The sequence below is a fragment of the Artibeus jamaicensis genome, unplaced genomic scaffold (assembly GCF_021234435.1).
Source record: "Artibeus jamaicensis isolate MK-2021 breed Jamaican fruit bat unplaced genomic scaffold, CSHL_Jam_final contig_473, whole genome shotgun sequence".
Lineage (NCBI taxonomy): Eukaryota > Metazoa > Chordata > Mammalia > Chiroptera > Phyllostomidae > Artibeus > Artibeus jamaicensis.
The window spans coordinates 2,926,914-2,947,600 of record NW_026521851.1 but is presented as its reverse complement, the minus strand read 5'-3'; the positions used below and the strand labels follow the sequence as shown (position 1 = coordinate 2,947,600).

General features: G+C 53.4%; 1 protein-coding gene across 2 annotated transcripts in view; it reads right to left on the bottom strand.

Moving 5' to 3' along the window:
• Positions 1-20,687, bottom strand: part of RYR2 (ryanodine receptor 2) — a 544,399-nt gene that overhangs the window by 30,469 nt on the left and 493,243 nt on the right. For both annotated transcript variants that reach the window (XM_053667877.1, XM_053667878.1), the window contains exons 84-94: positions 19,917-19,997; positions 18,732-18,820; positions 17,234-17,362; positions 13,352-13,456; positions 11,145-11,226; positions 8,064-9,361; positions 7,282-7,349; positions 5,564-5,711; positions 3,127-3,213; positions 2,302-2,532; positions 989-1,119 (exon numbers count right to left, since the gene is read on the bottom strand). In XM_053667877.1, coding sequence (XP_053523852.1) covers positions 989-1,119; positions 2,302-2,532; positions 3,127-3,213; positions 5,564-5,711; positions 7,282-7,349; positions 8,064-9,361; positions 11,145-11,226; positions 13,352-13,456; positions 17,234-17,362; positions 18,732-18,820; positions 19,917-19,997 — 2,449 coding nt within the window. The remainder of the gene's footprint in view (positions 1-988; positions 1,120-2,301; positions 2,533-3,126; positions 3,214-5,563; positions 5,712-7,281; positions 7,350-8,063; positions 9,362-11,144; positions 11,227-13,351; positions 13,457-17,233; positions 17,363-18,731; positions 18,821-19,916; positions 19,998-20,687) is intronic.

The window sequence follows — 20,687 nt, the reverse complement described above, 5'->3', positions numbered from 1 at the left end:
CCTGTAAAGTATCGAAAAACCTGACACTGTTTTCCTGTGAAGTGGAAAGGCCCTCATCAGCACCACTCACCCCCAGAAAACTGGGGCGGCGGGCCTCGGCCTGACGCTGCCCCTGCCCAACACAGAGGCGCCGAAAGGACAGGCTTGGTTTGATGCAGTGTTGACAGCTAGGGTTGCTAAACACGGCACGGAGCGTTTAGAGTCAACATTCATGGGATCATCCACACACAAATCCCCCCCATTTGAAAACCCAGAACTTACTGGAAATGGTAATTTTTTAAAAATAAGCAGAACTAATCACAATAAAAAGAAGGTATTTTGAGGGCCACAAGCTACTGCATCATTAACACTTTTAATGGTGGAAACTTGTACTCTGCGACGGGGTTACACCTGGCACAGCAGCCAGGAGCCTAGACCGTGATCTTACATGGCTAAACAATCAGTGCACAGAAAAGCATGTTTTCTGTCTTACGTTGCACACACCATAGTGCTCGGCTGGTTTTAGGCCAGGCTGCTTGATGGCACCAACTGAAAGTTCACGATGTGGATACACTGAAGTGCGGAATTCAATTTCCTTGCCTTTAATGCCACACCTCCTACCCTAATGAGAAGATGTTGCTTCTTCTGCGCCTCTGGAGGAGATAACCCTGCCCTGCAGGCTCTGTGCCCCAAAGCCCTATCCCCCAGCCCCGCCCTGTGCTCTAGCTGCGAGCTGCTCTGAAGGCTGAGTGATGGCGGCAGAGTTCCACCAGGGCTGTGGGGACAGACTCAAAGTCCCTTCTGATCAAGGAATTAGGAACACAGATGGCAAAAACTGATGGGCTCCATCAAGGGGCTGACAGCGCTGAGCCTTTTGATTTTCTTGGCTGAATATATACCCATTAATCACTTCTGCTAAACTTCCAAAAGAGCTGCAGGCAACCCCAGCCAAGTGTTTCATGTTTGGAAAGCTGTGAGCACTGAAATGTCTCATATATTCTTTACTCACTGTGTGTTGATCACGAGTCTATCCCACTGGCCTTTAATATCATCTTCCGAAGGCTGTTCTGTAATATAAAGCCCATCAAACTCCAATTTTCGAGCTACTTCCTTTTCACGCTTAAAAATAACCAGCGGGACCTACATTTGGGAAATAAACGTTAGATCAGTTTAGATTTCCTGGCCTGGTGTGCGGTCACTCTCACTGCAGCACGGCCTTTGGGAAGAAATACTTCCTGTTTACCTCCAGGGTGGTAGAAACTGAATGAAAGTAAATCAGCTGTATTTTAGGCAGAAGGAAGCATCTAGAGGTTTTGGAAAAACAGTAAATTAATAATTCCTTGCTTGGTGTGCCCACATGCTCATTTGAAGTAAATTTTAATTTCAACATCAGAAAATCTCTTTGTTTTTCAACATGGCTCCAGAACACACTGACTCCCTTTTCACATGCACGGACTTCACGCAAAAGAGGTGCATCCATTCTGGAAGCATCCCTGGGTCTCCCCCATAAAACAAGGGAAGGAGAGCGGTTGAGAGAAGTTCCTGAAGAAACGTCACAGTCTGGTCTCAGACACTGGGCCCTGGTTTTTCAGAAGTTCTAGAAGCTGCTCCGCAGGGGCAGGGGGCAGGGGCAGTGAGGAGAAGGCATTACAGTGAAGAGGAGTCTCACTGGGGAAAGATGAAGAGGTCCACAGAGGAAGCGGGTGACCCTGCGCCTCAGACCCCGTTCTGAGTGCCATGCACCAAATGACACTGTTCCCTGGAGGTTCTAGGAGCAGCTGCATGATCCTCTGGGGAAGTGAGACAAACTGGAAAGCACCTCTGCCCAGGATGGCAGCAGGTGCATCCCTAATATCAGAGCAACCAACCGCTGGGTTTGAACAATGTATTTCTCTGATTCCTAAGACATGGAGCACTGCCAGCAGACACAGCGACGGGCCACTTCTGTGGGGTCAGGTTGTGGGGGAACAATTACCAATGTCTGAAAGGAAGCTGCAGTCATACCGCCCAAGGCCACCGCACTTCCCAGGGCAGCCTGCAGCCCGAGCCTGTGAGTGTGGAGTCCACAAGGCCAGGCCCCAAGGTCCCAGCCCAGCACACCCAGCTGCCAGAGTTGGGCCAGGCCTGCCCTGCGCGTCTGCCCTGCAGCCCGCATTCCCCCAGCACCTCCTGCAATCTCCCCTTGTCCCACACAGGCTGATTTTTGGAACATTCCCAATGAGCTGCTTGCGTCTCAAAACCCACTCCCCCAGAAGCACAGCCTGCAGCAGACCTGTGTGCATGGACAGACAGATGCACGGGGACCTCGTCCTGCTGCCTTACTTTCAAGCAGTAGTAGCCAATGATGCAGAAGAAGGCGATGACGGTGTGCAGCACGGCCAGGATGCGCAGGGCGGGCTCCATGTAGCCACTGCTCTCCTCCAGCACGTAGTGCACGGCCGCCGCGCCCGGCGGGCTGCTGTCAGGGCCGCTGTCCAGGACGCCCACTCTGGTGTTTCCACTTGCGCTGCGAGGGGGGAGCTCCTTTCCTTCAACCACAGAAGAAGTGGACACCTGATTCAAACCATTTAAAGTGCAGTCAGTTCGCTTCCTCTACAGCATCGGCGCGAACAAAAACAGTGGGAACCCAGTCTTTTCCGACAGCGCTGGGTGGGCGCCCGGCACAATAGAGATGGCTCCTGCAGCCCTGTGGCAGATAATGGACACTCCTGGGCCCCCCTTCTCGGTAACCAGGAGTCGTGGGGATCAGCACAAGTGGGGAAATGAGGCGGCTCAGCCACCTTCTTGGTGACGAAGAAAAGTGAATGTAGTGCTGAGCCGAGTGAGCCTGGGGATGCTGCCGGTGACCCTCTGCTGACCCTGCAGCACTGACTGGGCCCAGGATGCTGCCGGTGACCCTCTGCTGACCCTGTAGCACTGACTGGGCCCAGGATGCTGCCGGTGACCCTCCGCCAGCCCGCAAGCTCACAGGGTCGGGAGGGACACACCTGCCCCGCCTCACATCCAGGGACATGCCTGGGCTTTCGGCTCCTCCTCCATCAAAGTGTGCTTTAGAATAGGGCTAGGTGTGCCTGCTAGGAGGTCTCTGAACCTGCACACCAATTTGATAGCCTCGTACTGGTCGTGAAAGGACTAAGTTGCACGTACCTTATAGAAGAGGAGGATGAAATTGATTGCGAACGCGACAAATAAGGCTAACATTCTCATGTTGTAAAAGTTGCGAGCAAAATAGTTCTGAGGGTGGAAAGAAACAGATAGGTCACTGAATTGACTGACATGAAATTTGCAGACAATCAGAGAGAGCACTCACTCATTTGCCCAAAACTACTTCCTAGACAGCTAGTGTGTGTTGAGCACCATTTACAGTGAATCAGAAAACCCAGGTCCCCACGGAGGAGACAAAGGATAAAGAGGAATCCCCACAGGTAAAACGTAACTTCAGGGAATGCTATACGCTATGAGGAGAACAGGTCAGTGCCTAGGGAGAGGGTGTGATGGCCCACAGAGCTGGTCAGGGCTGTCCCTCCTGGGCAGCCTGTGAGCAGAGCCCTGGGGGCCACAGGGAGAGGGTCAGGTGGACGACGCAGGCACAAATGGTGCCTCAGAGAGAGACGAGCACAAGCACACAGAGTGAAGTCCTGAGTGCAGGGCGATCCTGGGTGCCAGCTAGTGAGGGAGGGGACAGTGGGTGCTAGGGGGCAGCAAGGCGGAGCTTGCAGGTCTCTGCTAAGGTCGGTGATGTCTGGGGCCTTGCTGGGGACTGTGCACAACCCACTTAGCCACTGCTGTAGCATCTTCTGCCCCATCTGTCGGGTGCAGAGAAAACACCTCAAGAGGAAGTGAGTCTGAGGAGGGGGTGGGAGGAGGGCAGCCCTTGTTCTCAGGGCAGGTGGAAGATGTCTGTGGGGCTTCCCCGTGCGCATGCCAGGGGCTCCGTGTCATAGGCCACATCACAGTGACAACACGTCTCGTGGCCTCTCTGGGCACACTGGCTGCGTCGGTAGTGTCATTTCCCACACTTGACTTTGCCTTTACTGCCACGGCTGACTGGACCCAGTGGGCCACCAACCAAACTGGGTTAGTCGCATCGGCTCACCCTGGAAGGTGGAACTGGGTCAGACAGGCTGAGTTAGTCACCTGGCTGTCTGAGCTGGGAGGTGACAAAGTCCTGAGACACAGGGCTGGGGGCGGCACGAGGTGACTGTGCCCAGTGCTGAGCATGCCAACTGGTGAGCTGAGAAAGTCCCGGTACAGAGAGCGAGCCTGTGGGCCCGGAGGCAGAGGGTGCTCCCCGCACTGTGGTCGAGCACTGGCCTCACCTGTAGCCCCGGCACACACCCCGTCCTCACCTGCAGCGTGGCCACTGTCACCGGCCCACATAGGACCACGCGGGGCTGTCTACAGCACGCTGCACTCAGTGTACTCTGCCTTCCATGGTACAGAGAAGGGCAGACAGCCAAGAAAACCTAGTTAAAACTGCCAGTTAAATGCGTGTGTCCGCATAAATCATACAGCAAGACGTCAGAGATGCGTGTACAGGCGCAGTCCGAATACTGCATTGTTGGGTCAGCCTGCTCCCCTCACGGGTGTGGTTCTAAAGTAAAGTGAGTTTCCCAACTGCATTTTTGATTCCCAAAGGCTACCAAACACCAACCATGATTTTGCCTTTCAAATGGCTTTTTCAAAGGAGGGTTGTTCTCAACTTCCAGGTCCGATTTCATTGGTCAGTAGCTCTTGTAGGTTTACTCTACACACTCGTCCTCCCAAATTTCCTGCTCTAAAAACCATGCAGAATACCAGGCGGGGCAAAAGTGAGTCCACAAAACACAGCTTGTTCCTGTATCCTTGTTTGTCAATCACTTACTATCCTGCATACAAACTGCAAACTTACTTTTGCCCACCCTGTACTTATACATATGCACATACCTATGGCCTTTCGCACTAATTTTCCATGAATTCCATCTTGAATGAGTATGAATAGAGAGAGAATAGAGATAGAGAACTGCAACTTTTTCCGTTGTTCTCCAAATATAAATGTACTTTATTAATTGGGGAGATTTCTGAAAATTTGTATAGGACACTACAGAAAAACCTATCATCCCTCTCTTCTTTCATTTTTTTTTCTTATTCCCATTTAAAGAATAAATCTGAGTAGATCTTCTCATTATTAGTGCAAAGTTGGCTCATTGCATTGATATTTTTATAACTGAACTTTTAATAAAAGGGCGATGTTCCGGAAACCGGAGCAGCCTGCTCAGGAACATCAGTCTGCCCACCTGTGCCCTGCGGCCTCACTGTGTGCCAGACGGTGAGGCAGAGCCCCGGCCACCCTGCGGGGGGCCTCACAGGGGGGCCCAGAAGTGTCCTGGGCCCTGGCTGTGGGCAGTGACCATGCCCAGTGGATCCAGGTGACCTGACTGTGCGCAGAGGCCGTGGGCATGGCCACTGGGAACAGGTCAGTCGTACCTGCAGGGCAGACGTGGTTCCCTGACGACCCATCAGCGGGGCAGGCCCGCAGGTCTCTGCCAAGCCTCAGTCCTCCCCCACAGCGAATCACACCAACACGCATTCCAAAACGGCTTACTAGCAGCTTCTGCTGATAAGCTATGATTTTCTTCCAGAACGCGGACTCGGGGGCCTCTGGCTCTCCGTATCTGTGTGTGTGTACCGACCGGAGCTTCTGCCTGCCTTTCTCGTCCTTGGGCTTCTCCTCTTTCTCTCCGTCTTCTCCGCTGTGGACACATGAATGCACATAAGCCCTCCAGGAATAGAAGGAAAAACAGGTTTTGTGCCAAAACAGACAAAGAAACAGATATTTAAATCACAGTATTACTTTAAAAACCTTCTTTTCCAATGAAATATAACACTCAGAATTTCAGAATTAGGGGTAGGATTTCTATTATCGTGGCCTCCCGCAAATGAGTCATTCCGTGAAGTTCAAACCTAAAAAGCATTTCACAGGCTGGAAGTGCCTTGTATCTGTACATGGCACATTTCCTTCCAATTGTGCTGCAGAACATTCTACTGAAAAGAGAGTAACAAGCAAAACTTCCAACGCACCTTATTTTTAAATTATGACCTAATGGTCAGTCCTTGACGCTGACTAACCTTGAGGACTTAACAGCAAAGACATATGCATTTGCCTGTTCACATGCATAAAGGATGTCAGTACATTAACTTTTCAGATAATAATGAAGTTAGAAGCACTAAAATTTGATACATGAACCCCTTCAGCTGCAAAATAGCAGTCCTCCCTGAAAGCTGTTTATGTCCATGTGTGCTCACACACCCAAACCCACTTACACACCACCCACACGCAGCCTGTCCCGTGGGGGCTTTATCTGACAGTGTCTTTAACGCTCAGTGACCACAAGGAAGCGACGGCACACCCGGTCACATGCCTGCACCCCGCAGTGGTCACTGACGTGGCCACGGTCACAGCGGGCCCAGCAGCGCCGGGGCATGATAAGGAGCAGTACTGCCGCGGGACAGGGACAGAGGGAGCCGAGTGGAGGAGAAAACGGCAGCCCCACATGCACGAGTGCCTGGTCGGGAGGGGCCCGGGGCTGCTCAGGAGGTCGCTGAGGCCCGCGTTCGGGGTGTGAGGAAAGGGTTTGCACTGCCCTCCTTCTCTCTGCAGACGCAAGCCAACTGTGTCCGAGATCACAAATCGGGTTTCCCCAGTTTTTAAAGCCGTGCGTGTAAAATTAATTAAATGTGCGGGAAGGGGTAAATTGTAGCTGGAGCGGGAGCCGCTGCCAGGAGGAAGGGACCCCTCTCCCTCACTCCTCCCAGCTCTCCGGCTCCTCTGGCTGCACTCCCCGCTGTGCCCCCAGCTGTGGGTGGCAGGGATGGTGCTGAGGCCCACGCCAGACCTGCCCGTCCTCTGGTGGGCCAGGGGGTGCGCGGGTCTCTTGCGTGTGGCCCTGGCCTCACTGGGAGGGAAGCGCTCCCCAAGGACCCGCAGCAACAGCCTTCAGAAAGCGCGTCTCCTCTCCTCTTTCCGAGCACCGAGTCACACGTACCGTGAGCGATAAACCTGAACCGAGGCCCCACCGGACTGCCCTCTGCGAGCACCACAGGGCACCCTGGGGGCCTGTCTGCCTCAGGACAGACGCAGGGTCAGAGGGGATGGGAGGACGAGGCGGCCTGGCGCCTGGGCTGGTGGCACCCAGGCTCTCTCCCCGCACTGGGGTCCTCATGCTGAGCCTGCCCCCAGAGACGACAGAAGGTCTCCAATCTGTCCCCTGAAGAGAGGACACAAGGGACCAAAGGAAAGTACTGGAAACCACACACACGTACTCAGCTTTTTCAGGTTCCGATTTGTTTTCTTCCTTTTCTTCCTTGTCCTCCTCTTTCACCTCCTGTTCCTTGAAAGTTGACGGGGAACAGATAAGCAGGTTACACGTCACTTTGGGATGCATTTAGGGAGCCCTCTGCCTAGGTGGCGCCAGTGCTCCCGCCCCCTCCGTGCCCCACCTCCCGTGGCAGGAGCGGTGACTCTGTGGACACCTTCCGGTCTACTCACACTGCAGAGACACGGCCCTCACCTCACACACCTGCTCACACCTCACTCACCCTCCAAGGCCAGCCTGGGCCTCACTTCTTAGGTCCTCTAACTGCGCCCGAACCACGCCAACCTTCCACAATCCACGTGGCCTCTGCCATCTACAGCCTATGCCAGTTCACTTAGTAATTTTCTGGTTTTGTCCTGTTTGTTTTCTCTGTCTCGTAATGCTTTTGGGCTGCCGTTCAAAAGCACTGGACACAGCCTCGACCTCTAAAGCTCCCCGGGTCCCCAGTGTCAGACTCATGGCAAACGCTCAGGAAATGCCTGCAGGGGGGACGCCCACCTCACTTCCCACCGTCACTTGGGGGAGTACCTGCCTTGGTATCTAGTATTTAAGATGATTCAATAATTTGTGGAGAATCGTCAGAGGCTAGCTCTGCTGACCAGCCAGACGATTCTCTTTGGAGACTCAGATCTCGTGTTGAATGTGCTCTGGCACGAGCCCCAGGTAGGCAAGAGCTGACCACCGGGGCCCGCTGGGGTCCAGCGGCACTGCGGCTCAGAGACACCTTACCTGAAACTTTTCCTGCACCTCGGGAAGGGGCACAGGGTTGCTCATGAGGTCGCTGAGGCCTGCATCCGGGTTGTGAGGGATGAGTTTGTACTGCCCTCCTTCTCTCTTCAGGTCCAAGCCGAATATGTCCGAGAGGAGGTCGCTTTCCTCCGCCAGCTCCTTCAGGTCCGTGAGGTCCTCCGAGGGCAGGGCGGCCTCCAGGGGCCTTCGCTCGGCCTCCTCCCCATCGCCCCTCACCTCGTCCTGCGTGGGGTCTGGCATGTTCGCCAGGAGCTCTGCCACTCTCATCTTCTTGGCGCCTTCCACGAGGCTGCCCCCCAGGAGCAGGCCGCCCACCACCCGGGAGAAGCCACGGAGGACGCTGGCCACGAAGTGCGCGAGGCTGGTCAGGACTCCCCAGTAGGAGGAGAAGAGTGCTGCCACCATGTCCCTCAGCGTCATCTTCTTCACCTTCTTCATCTGCTTCTTCAGGCTCTTCAGGCTGAGCATGCGCAGGAGGGCCAGGAGGTTGTACCTGAGGGCCAGCAGGGCCGCCTGCACAGTCGAGATGGAGAAGAAGCCCATCCCCGGGCCCTGCTCCTCCGGCCGCTCCTTCTCGCTCTCTTCCTTGCTGGCTGACCTCTCGTTCAGGTCCGACTCTGAGATCTGGGCTGCCAGCTGCATTTCGAAGATGGTGTCCTCGCAGAAGTTCACAAAGAGCTCCATCTTCTCCTTCTCGCCGCCCTCGTTGACCACGTCGAAGATGAACTGCCTCTTGGACTCCTTGACCTGGGGCTTCTCCCACTGCGTCCGGCTGGACTCGCTGATCTCGAAGTAAACCCTCTCGATGCGCTTGGCACTGCCCATGATCTCGATGCGGCCCAGGAAGGGCTGGAAGTAGTTGAGCACGCTGTCCGCCAGCTCCAGGAAGGTCTGCAGCCGCGTGTCGTTGGGCATGTGCTCCGAGAGGTTGGTCAGAAGGACGGCGACATTAAAGCTGATGTCCTTCGCGGGTTCGTGGAACCGCTTGACAAATTCCTCGTAGTCCAGGGTCTCATTTTCATCTGTCTCTGCACAGGACAGAAGGAACTCAGTCTCCGACGGCGTGTAGTGCTTGTGGCTTTCCATGGCTTTGTGGAAGTCCCTCTTGGAGATGACCCCCTTGCCATCAGGGTCATATTCCTTAAATGTGTCAGAAGACGTCAAGTCCTTCAGTTTTAAGAACATGTTGAAGAACTTGAGAATCATCTCCACGTTGTTGGAAGACTCCACAAGCATGTCCACCATCTGCTTGCCGATGGTCCCGTTGACAACGTTACCTGGTGGCAGAGAACGGCACGGGTTCAGAGTGAGCACACCTGGTGAAACCGGTGACTGCAGCGAGCGGAGCAGCGCCAGGCTACAGAACACCGGAGCCGGCACCTGTCGGCCCCGCAGAGTGTGGGGTCTCCGAAGAGTTAATGAGGACGGCAATCACACACAGACCTGCAGACCCCATTCTGACTGACGTGCACGGACTGGGAACGAAGGCTGGCTCGCCCCTCAGACTGGTCCAACAAGCATCACGCTTTAGGATACAGAGAATGGGCAGACGTGTATATCCTAAAGCCGGAAACTGAAATCCAGCCTCAGGTTAATAATAAAAACAAGGATTTACAGGGACCTTGAGGGCAGAAAAACCATTTGTCACGCATGGCATCTGACTGAACGTTCACATGTCTGTACGGCAGGCGCGTCTTATTCGTTCTGATTTTACTGCTGCGGCAACTGAGGCTGAGTGGGGTAAGTTAACGTTCCCAAACGGCCCCCCCGAGAGCTGCTCACGCGGCCTTTCTGCTGTGAGATGGGAAGCGTCTGCCGGGGTTCTTCACAGCACAGAACGGTCACAGTTAGGAAATGGCAGACTGCCCATACACTGAGGAAGTCAGGTGTTATCCTAAATGACGGGGCCAGAGAATATGCTTTTTTCCCTTGAACCGAGGGCACGACAGAACACAAAGGGCGACCAGGGAAGGCTGTGCAGTGAGAGGTCCGAGTGCCCCGTGGAGCAGGTCCGCTGGGGTCAGAGGCCACAAACAGGCGGCATCCAGCCTGGAGCCCACCAGCAGAGCCGCCTGGGCAGAGCTCTCAGCTCCTCTGCACTGCAGGGCCCTCGCGTGGCAAAGTGAGGACGCTACAATCAGACTCTGACACCTGGTGTCAGGGTGGATCGGTACTTACGTCAGGAGCTGGCAGGTTCTAAGAGGTTCATTTCATGTTGTCATGGCTATGGCTATGGTTGCCGTTCTGGGTATTGCTCTCACTTGGACTAGCATTTGACTGCAGGTCAGGAAGAAAGACCCTGTGCTGGGGGAGTAAAGTGGCTGCTGCCCACTAGGGTCTGGTGCCACCGTGGCTCTGTGCGGCCCGGCCTGGCATGGCGGCTGTCCCGTCAGAACGTGCACAGGGCAGAGCGGGCCCCAACAGAGAGACCAAAGTGAGGGCAGGGCGGGCCAAGTCAGAGCGAACAGCACTTGAAGTTGCACTTGGAGTTGTCTGAGGCTTGGACGGCAACTGTGGGAAAGTGGGATGGGAATGCTGATGGGGGAGCGGGGTCAAGCCCTCAACCACTGTGCTGCCTGCCTTGCTTAGAAGAGAAAAGCAGTAGAGAAGAAAAAAAGGAGACAAACCGAGAGAGGCCTCCAGAGGGGAGGGCGGGGCTGCCCCTGCCTGCGGCCCACTGAGGACCCTGGGGATCTCCGCCTTCAGTAGCGCAGTAACCGCAAACTGCAGTCCGCCCACGTGTCTGTGGTCCCCTGATGACAAGTCACACCTTCCCAGGCCACCTGCTGGGGCGTGGGTGGCACCCCATAAGGAAAAGTGGTGAAGTGCCACAGGTCTCACTCCAGACATGTAAACTGAGATACGCAGCACTTCTCCTGTTTAAAGACTAACTTGGGAAAAGGCAGTAAAGCCCCCAATGGACCCAGGCGCCTGTCCCATCTTGGTGTGGAAGCCTCTCTCTCTGCAACATGCCGAAACATGGATCCTTGAAGAACAAAGGCCCTGTGGACGTGCACGACACGGAGGAACGCCCGTGAGTGAGAGGGACGGTCACACTACCTTCGAGCATGGACAGCAGCATGACCACCATGTCCTTCTGGAGGTCCATGAGCTCTTTCAACAGCTCGATCTGACTGGAGTCCTGGAAACATTAACACAGTGCGTTGGAGAGAGAAGTCCCCGGGAAGAGCCTGCTCCACCGCAGCGCCCGCTGCAGCGTCCCAGACGGAAAGCCAGCTGCCAGCACGCTGCTCACCAAAAGCTCGCCCTGCTGCACAGAGAGCACCTGCAGTTGACTGCAACCCCGCCTGCTGACTCGGTCACACACAGGGAGACGGGGCCCAGGAAGGAAGGCAAGGCGGACTGGGTGGGGTGGGGGCGGGGCCGGGGGCGGGGCTGGGGCGGGGCCGGGGTGGGGCCTCCACAAGGGCAGACACAGGTGCCTTTGCACAGTCCACTCCTCTGCTACCTGAAAACTCTCTACAGCACTCGTTTTTCTTCTTTCTAACTTATTATATACAAAGATGGTGTATATTTTGTAAACATTAACTTATCTGGGAAAAAACAAGCATCTAAGTGATACAAAATAAACTTGTTTAACTTAAGTCAAACCAGAAATGGACGAGTGTTACCTACACTCACAGCATACAATGTACGTTACCTCTAAGTTTTATGACCCTCTCTGATACGTCTCTGTTAAAACCGCCTGGGTTTCTTTGTGTTTATTTTCACCATGAGAACACTATTGTACAGGGGTACACTGCATCTACACACCACCGTGCTTCGATTCAGGGCCTGGGGAGCATACTTATGTCCACACTGCAACCCCCTTGGGGTTTGCCACCCAGGAAGCTAGACTTCTACGCTGCCAGAAGAATGAGACACTTTCTTTCCAAACAGTTATGACCTCGACCGAGTCTCCAAACTGAGCAGCAATGGTGACCCGGCACCAGACGCTAAGAACATGTGGGAGTGCCTCACAGTGGAACCTGACTCATGAGCACACAACTAGACAGGGACACCGTTCTCCCCGACCCAGCGCGAGCCGGGCCTCTGTTCCACGTTGGGCTGACGAGACACGGACACGTGCTCACACAGCACTGGCTAGCCAGAGGCCGCATCCCTGGGGTGACCGGGCCCTGCTCCAAGGGCCTGTCTGGGAAGGCTCAAGGCTACCACAAATCGACACTTGTCCAGCTAACTCCCTCGGTGTCTATGGGCGGACAGCAGCCTACCTTCAGTGACTGCCATCTGGGTGGCTCGGCTGGGGGATGGGCCCTGGCTCACGTTGCATCCCCCGATGCTACAGGGTCCCTGATCCCTACCCCCTCACTCTCCCTCTGTAAGGCGCAGCCACCACTGTACAAACCAAAGTGGAGCTGAGCTCACTCTGGACTCTCTTCCCTGCTGCAGACTAAGATCTGTGCTGACCCCTGGAGGTGGCCCCCCTGTGCTGACCTCTGGCACTTCCCTCCTGCTGCAGGCCAGGCACAGGTGTGAGGGTCCACACTCAGCACAGGTAAAGGGGCTCAGGGAGGAAGAGCAGACCCATGCTCACGGGACAGGTGAGGGCCAATCTTCTGACTTGGAATGTAGCATTTTTCCCTCCGCCCAACACCTGGCACTGCAAAGAAACGCTACGTCCAAGACGTACAGTAACAATGTTTCTATTCGTATGTCTTAGGTTCAAATGAAATGGACACTGCAGTGAGAAAACCATGTTGACATTTTCAACATGAGCTCTCAAATTAACATTAAAAACATGGTGGACAATCTTATCCTTGTAGCTATGTTTTTCTCTTTGACTTTCATAAAGTTAAATTTCTGACTAGTGGGTAAAAACCAACTGTTGAGAACAGCTGCTTGTTTAGAAACTGGAAGAAAATCCAGTCCCTTCAACAAAGGACTTGCCGCAGATTTGAAATCCTTCCCCACTGCCCGCAGCGGGGTAGGGGCTTCCAGGGGTGACCACAGGGAGGTGGGGCTACGAAGGGACACAGCACACTCAAAGCCGAGGGACTGAACTGCCTTATGTCCCCATATATTCAAGTCTTTAAGATCTTTGGTTCTCAGACTGTGTAACAACGCCCATCTATTCTCAGCTTGCATAAAATTACTTTATTTATGAAAACATTCTTGAATGTACATCCAAAGCTGTCGAGGGAAGTGATCTAAGGAAGGCTGTACTGAAACCAAGGGACGCGTGCCCGATCTGCCTGGGACCACCGGCTGGCGCCGTGTGCGGGGTGGTGGGGCGCCCACCCTACCTGCGACAGCTTCATCTGCATGTGGGCGAACACGTGGAGGAAGCCCACGACGGCGTCCCAGAGCCGGCTGTGGGCCAGGCTCTGCTGGTTGCCGGTGCAGGGGCCCTGCGGGGAAACACACCAACAGTGAGGGGCAGGTCGGCGTCTCTCACCACATGTCACCTGGGAAGAGAACCCCGTGTGAGCCAAAGGTGAGCAGTGATGACAGAGAGAGGAGAGGCCCCCTCGAAAAGCTTAACACACTCAATCCCAAACAGTGCCTCAAGGCTTTTCATGTCCTGTTTCTGTATAAATCATAAAACACTGGCCAAAATGGTGAACGATTTCATTTCTGCCTGGCTTTGGGTCCCCTCTTTTAGAGCACATCCAGCCACGTCAGTCGGCACAGGGTTCCTTGTCTGCAAAGAACCTGAGTCACGTGTGGAAGGAGATCAGCACCTCTCGCTGCAGCCCGGTGCGGCGGCCTGGGCAAAGCACAGCGAGAGGAATCCTCGTCCGTGGGTCCTTCACGGCGCCGCTGCTCTGCAGCCACGCAGCTGTTGGCACTTCGGAAGACTGACAATGAGTGTGCGTGAAAAAGGGCTCTGTAATGAAACTGACGCCTTCAGTGTCAGGGAGACGCCTCACAGGGAGATCCGATCATAAAGCCCCGACTGGGCAGGTCCTGGCAGGGTCACACCCAGGCCTGGGACTTCCTCAGTGGGAGGCTCGTCTCCCCACAGGCCGCCCGTCCACTGCTCGCTCTCGGATCTGGGTGAACACACCTCTGCAACCAGACCCCTCTGGGGCTTAGCGACCCTGTACTGCAACCCCGCCTCTCTTTCTCCCACCTCATGTACTCTTCCTCCAGTTCCCCCCTTAACTCCAAAGGTATAAAAGAACCGCAAAACTGGCATTCTCCAGAGCATAAGATCTTGCTCCTGAACGTGCATCGTCTGCTGCAAATAAACTCTTAGAAATTTTTTCTACAGGTTTGGACATTTCTTTTGTCAACATTAATTATTAACTTCACTAGTTATTAGTCACTGACAAGCCCAGAGCCCAAGACAATCCACGTGTCCCTGCTCCACTCTCCAGGCCTACACCACAGCCTGTGGCCACGGGCTGTGGAGGCCGCGCCACTGCGGGCAGAAGAGCTGCACGCAGACAACGTCTAGTTTTACTCCCCAAGGAAAAGGATATGACCTCAAGGTCTTGTGAACATATCCACATCAACTGGAAAAACAAGTAATGGGGATTTTACTTTTCTACAGCAGCTCTTCATTTCCCATTTATTCATCCCTTTATACAAGTGACTCACAGTAAGTCTGCATCGGAGACCGCATCAAGACACCAGACTGCTCTGAGGAGAGTGACTGGAAAAGGTGACAGCCCTGCAGATGCTGACATGGGAACCTGTGCCGTCTCAGCTCCTGCTGAGGCCTGCAGCTCAGAACGATGTGATGTGACCAGGAGCTGAGTGGGTCTTCCAGCCCAAGGCTAGGAACAGGCTGAGGCTGAAAGGGCAGCGGCTAGGAAGAGTCCTCGGGCAGGCCTGACTCGCCACCCCTGCCCGGTTGGGGGTCGCAAGCTGCTGCTCCAGACCCAGACCAGGGACAGAGGAGGCCGCACGAGAACAAACCCAAGCTGAGTGTCCAAGGTCTGGTATTGGATTGTGTGGAAGACAGAGTGTGACAAAAAAAAAGATGTTTGTTTTATGGGCTACTCAGGAAGGAGCCCCCCTGCCCAAACATTGCCCCTGGAGACTGTCCAAAAGAGTGACGTGATTCCAAGGCAGACAGGCTGCCAGATGCAGTCTGTGGAAGGGTTTGAAACTGGGCAGGTAAAGAGGCATTTCCAGACCCTGGATGCAGCCAAGGGCAGGTGCCTGCAGGGAGACGCCTCCTCCCACAGGCACCTCCCAGAGGGGCCTGAGGCTGACCCTGGGGGGGCCAGGGGAGGGCAGAGCACGCCCCCCCCCAGGCCTGTCTACTGGAGGCCGTGAGGTCGGCCTAAGGGTGAGGGCGGGCTCTACGGTGGACAAGACCAAAGGGATGGTGACACTGCACTGCCAGCACAGAGAGACTCCGCTGGTGACAAAGCGACCAGGGGAATTTGTCTAGCTGAGAGTGACCAGGGCACAAGCTCCACTGGGACACTGGTGAAGGCCCGGCCCCCAGGGCCGTCTGGAGGGTGAGTGCTGGGAAGGAGTCAGGCCGGGTGGGCCTCCAGGGCGGCACGTTCATCCGCCCGGGGACCCGCGTGGTGCCTTCACAGTGACAGGCGCCCCGTTGGGCTGTGGGGAGGCTCTGGCTCCACAGCCCTGGACCTCCAGGGTTTCCCTGGCCACCCAGTCCAGGCCGGTGCCGGGTCACTGAACGCAGCCCAGGGACCCGGTGCACTCCGGCTCCACAGGTGCCCGTGCTGGGGGGAGCTATGGGCGCTCTTTGTGACCTCTCTGTATTGCTAACATTGCTCCAAAATAAGTTTTTATTGAAGTATGTACTTCAGAAGTGATTAATTTATATAACACACATAAACAAGGCAAACTAAGTTAAAAATAAGCAAGCCACGCCCCTGTCCCTGTCATCCCTGGCATGTTCATACAGACGAGTTAAAATAAAGAACTTTGCACATAATGAAAGGTTAAGGATGCTTGTAGCTTTATATAAATTCAGGAGTCTAACTTACATTAGGAATTAAGAAAGCCCAGGCTTGGCTGAACAGGCGTAGAAGTTTCGTTTATCACCTAGAAACCATTTTCCTAACGGTTTCTGTAAAATTCCCTGGCTAATGCCTTCAGTTGATCATAGTAAATCAGAATTGTTCCCACTGAACATGGATAATATCTTTGCAGACACACACGAGAACACTGAGGCTATAATGCAAGCCGGGGAGATAAGGCAATAGGCACAGGAGCGAACTGAAATGGATTTAAAATTTGCTTCGACTTGATCTGAGGTAAAGTTATGAGAGGTATCCTCTGCCGCTCTTCCATTGTGGAACGCCGGAACTGGGCTCCTCTTCTCCGCCCAGGGGAGGACAGAACAAGTGCGACACTGGCAGGGCAGAAGCAGAGCCCCCGGCCCCCACTGAGCCCCTCCTGCACGCAGTTCCGCCGCAGCCCCGGGACCCACGCTGACTCCGGGGACACAGCCGCTGTGTTTCCGTAACTCTCCCCAACAGGATCACGCTAGTCCAAGGCAGTGAACCACGAGCCCCCACCCCGTCTCTGCACATGGCCTCCCCAGCCTGGCGGCTCGCCGACGCAGAGCACGGCCGTCCATGCAGACGGACGGAAGGCGGGAAGGACAGAAGGCAGACTTGCCTTCTGGGACACAGCAGAGGTTTGCTGGTTGAAAAACCCCAAATTTTATAAAATCTTTTCAAAATCTGCAGGTTAAGACAAAATTAGCCTAAAGAGAATATAAAACAAACCAGTGTTTAAAATGGAGTCTTAGCTGTATCGTCATGAATGTATGATTACACACACACTAAAGTGCAGTTGGTTACTACTTGTCTCTTTTTCATGAAGTGTCCCTGAAACGCCCTCCTCACTTATACTGCAATGCCGTGGAGAATGCCTGCCCGCCCTCGATATTCCCAGAGAGCTTAACATGCACCAGACCCTGGAGAGCCAGCGCCCATACCACAGTTCACACCACCGAGGAGCGAGGGGGGCCCCAGCCTGCCGGTGGGCAAAGCAGTGTCCTTCCGTGTAAACGCACATCTCGACCCGATCTGTCAGTGAGCCTCATCTGGCTAAGCATCTGCAGGCGAGGGCCTTCACAGATGGGACAATGGCCAGGACACACGCGTGGCACTTTGCATTGTTCCGTGGAATTCCAGGCTAAGCAGCGGACTCTTTCTTTGTTCAAAGAGCAGAGCTGAATAAATGTTTACCTGAATGTACTCCGTGAGTGTGTTGAAGACTTGTTTTGCTACTTGAATGGCCTTGGAGAAGTTCCGTTGCCCTTGCTCGTCAATGACGTCTTTTCCAGAGTAGTACCAGTAGAAATCACTGATGGATTCCTGCGGAAGAGAGGCGGCAGGGTAAGGCATGCTCTGAAGCTGTCACAGGCCTGTCCAGTTTTGGACCCTCTCGTAGGAAATTGTTTCACAGGAGATTTGGGAGTGAGGAGAAATACCTGCGAAGTAAATACCATTCCCAACGCTTTTCCTAAGAAGCAATATGGCAGGATCGTCCCCTAGATATAAGGAACTACTGGAGAGCAGCAGCAGAAATCTTAGCTTTATGGCCTTCTGTCTCTGATGATCTTGAACTTCCCAAACACGAGGATGCGTAAGATGAATGCACATTTATCCCTTGATCAGTTAGGTGTTTTTTCTGTGTCAGCACGGAAACTAGGCGGATGGCGGCATGGTATTTTTGGGGTTACAGACACCTGGCCTCCTGCTTCTGCAACACAGCTGCTGACACTTCCCTGGTGAGAATGAGGATGTCCCTGCCTCTGTGACTGCCCCTGGCGACCCTGGCTGGACAGCTGGTAAATACTGACAACTGTGAGCAAACATCTGAATAAGATCAGTCTCTCCAGACAGGGAGTTGTCAACAATCACTTGCATTCTGAAGGAATTTCAGGCAGCTAAACAAATAACACAGCATAGCCTCATGTGCAAACTACTTTTGGGTTTTGAGACGGAACGTATAAAAAAGTCATACACATTTTCAGCAACTCTTCTTAATGTGCACATACGCTTCAAAAATAGGTGTTTTCCCCCACTAAGCTTTAAGTAAAAAAGTGTTTGGTTTTACACGCTCAGAAATTGAGGGGAAAACCCAAAGTCTGTGCAGTCTGCCCAAGCATGACCCTGGCTCCGACGCAATGCACAGGCCTTCCCTGCTCAGGGGCCCCCGCCTGCAGACACAGCAGAACAAACGTGTGAAGATCACCACCACACCAGAGGCTTTCTAAGCTGATTGAGTGTTTAGCTGAGTTTTGGAACTAATTCAAATACTAGGACAGCTGGAGAGACCTAGTGCAGAGTTATGGAATTCGGGTACATGGGTAGTTGGAAGCCTTTCTTTCCCATTCCTGGGAATGTTCTGAATGTTCTTCCCCTGTTCATCTATCACCTGCAGAAAAAGCTCAGCGTGTACATGCTTTAGAAAACAAAAATTAAATTCAAAATGCCCTCAAGCTAAAACACGTAGGGAAAAAACCCAAACTTAGAGAAATGAAACAATGAGCGAAGGAGAGCCCGGATCGGGGACAGAGAGACAAAGGTGGCCCCTTCTCCCAAAGGCTGACCAAAGGCAAAACACCTGGCCAGTCATGAACCGAAACACACCATGACCCGCCAGCTTGACACAGGAACCCGCTGTGTCGTTCCGCCAAGCAGCCCTTCCGCTTGGCGCCGGCGCGGACAAGCAGAGTACCTGAACCCGCAGCAGGTAGTCCACGGTGGAGATGATGATGTTGACCGTGGTGTTGTTGCCGGTCTGCGTCCTCAGATAGTTCTGAAAATCTGCACAAGACCAAAGGACGCCATTAAAGCTCATTCCAAAGTTTAAAATGACTTATTTGAACAACTCTACAGGCAAATGATGTCTCCAGCAAAACTGTTGTGGCTAAGAATAGCTGTACTATGACATAGTTCACACTGCCCATAAAAAAGTGAGTGACCTCCCCATAAGCCTATCTGGGCGCTCCACAGAACAGAGACACTCAGTTCTGTCCAGGAGACAGCCAGCACGATTGCTAATTCCTTGCTCTAGGGCCCCGGGCAAGGGGCCAGGAAAGGATCCCACCTTTTAGAGACACTGATTACATTACTCGGTAGCCCTTTCTCTTTTTAAAAATTATTTTTTTTTACTTTTTAAAATTGCTATTCAATTGTAGTTGTCCCCATTCCCCCCCATTACTCTCCCCTGCCCTACCTGCCCCTCCACCTCCCACATTCAATCCCCCCCCCCACTGTCCTTGTCCATGGGTCCTTTATACATGCTCCTTGACTTGGTCCTTCCCCTTCTTTCTCCTACTGTGCCCCTCTCCCCTCCCCTTTGTCACTCTGTTTGTTCTTTATTTCCATGTCGCTGGTTCTGTTTTGCTTGCTTGTTTCGTTGAATAGGTTCCCCTTATAGGTGAGATCATATGGTATTTGTCTTTTCTTCCTGAAGACTGTGCTCCGTGATGGGGAGACAGAAAGGAAATCCCAGCTCACTCCCGTCCCACTGGACACAGCAGCGGGGCAGAGCTGGGTTCATCAACAGTAGGCGGAAATGTTACAGTCTGGGATGCCATGGGCACCTTCCCCAGGTACAGAGAAGGGGCACAAGAGAGCAAAGCTACATATTTCTCTATATCTCTTTCACCTGCTGCCTGTCTCCTCCAACCTAGGAGCAACTCGTGAGAACTAGTGAAGTGCTACAAAGGACTCTGAAGCAGCAATGAGTGTGTGACATGTCGCGCAGGGCCAGTGCCCGCCCACAACCCAGTGCTCAGGGGCTGGCTGCGGGCTGCGGGCTGCCGGGGGGAGCCGACCGGGGAACTGACGGCCTCTGTCATTACTGGCTTCAAACACAGATTCCTGGGAACCACCACCCGCCTCAGGTCTCACACACCTGAGTTGTGTCCCTCGCACAGCAGTTGCAGGAAGCGGAAGAGGTCACAGGTGAACTCGTCATCCTGAAGAACCTTCTCTCCTGCAGGGAAGTGCAGATGTCATCAACCGCCTGAGCCAGCGTGCCCGCCCGCCGTCCCCACCTGCGCCACACTTGCATGTGGGTCTCCACGGTTCCAAACGGAAGCAGTCCCAGGTCATGGCCACTCCTCTATCTGAAGCCCATACGGCCATGCGCTTGGCAGATAGATGCACATTTTCTTTGTCAGAAAAGAACATTTGAATCTCAACACTCAGATTTTTCTCTGTCAAAAGTAGCAGCATGGGTTTGGCAACATTTTAGAAATGACCTGAAGATTTAAGCTTTTTTCCTTCTTTCTTTTTTTTTTTTATAGATGTGTACAGAAATGATTTCTGCACCTAGCACAAATATTAAAGTTAAAACTGCGCACTCTGCAACATTAAAAACTAAGCATATTTACTTAGGCTGGGCAAGGATGACGCCATAGAAAGGACTCAGGTAGTCTACCTAACACTCCAATTGAATGTACCTTTGTCACAAACTACTCTGAAAGCAAAAACATAAGAAACAAACACACAAAAACCATCACCACATGAATGCAGGCTGATTTTAAAAGCAAAAAGTGTCAGTGAAAAAATGTTCAACATATGAGTGTATGCTCTGGAATCTAAATTAGTTTAAAAAGCAAAATGACAAAAAAATGTTGTCTGGCAAGTGAATGAATGCACGTAAGCACTGAAAAATAATAAC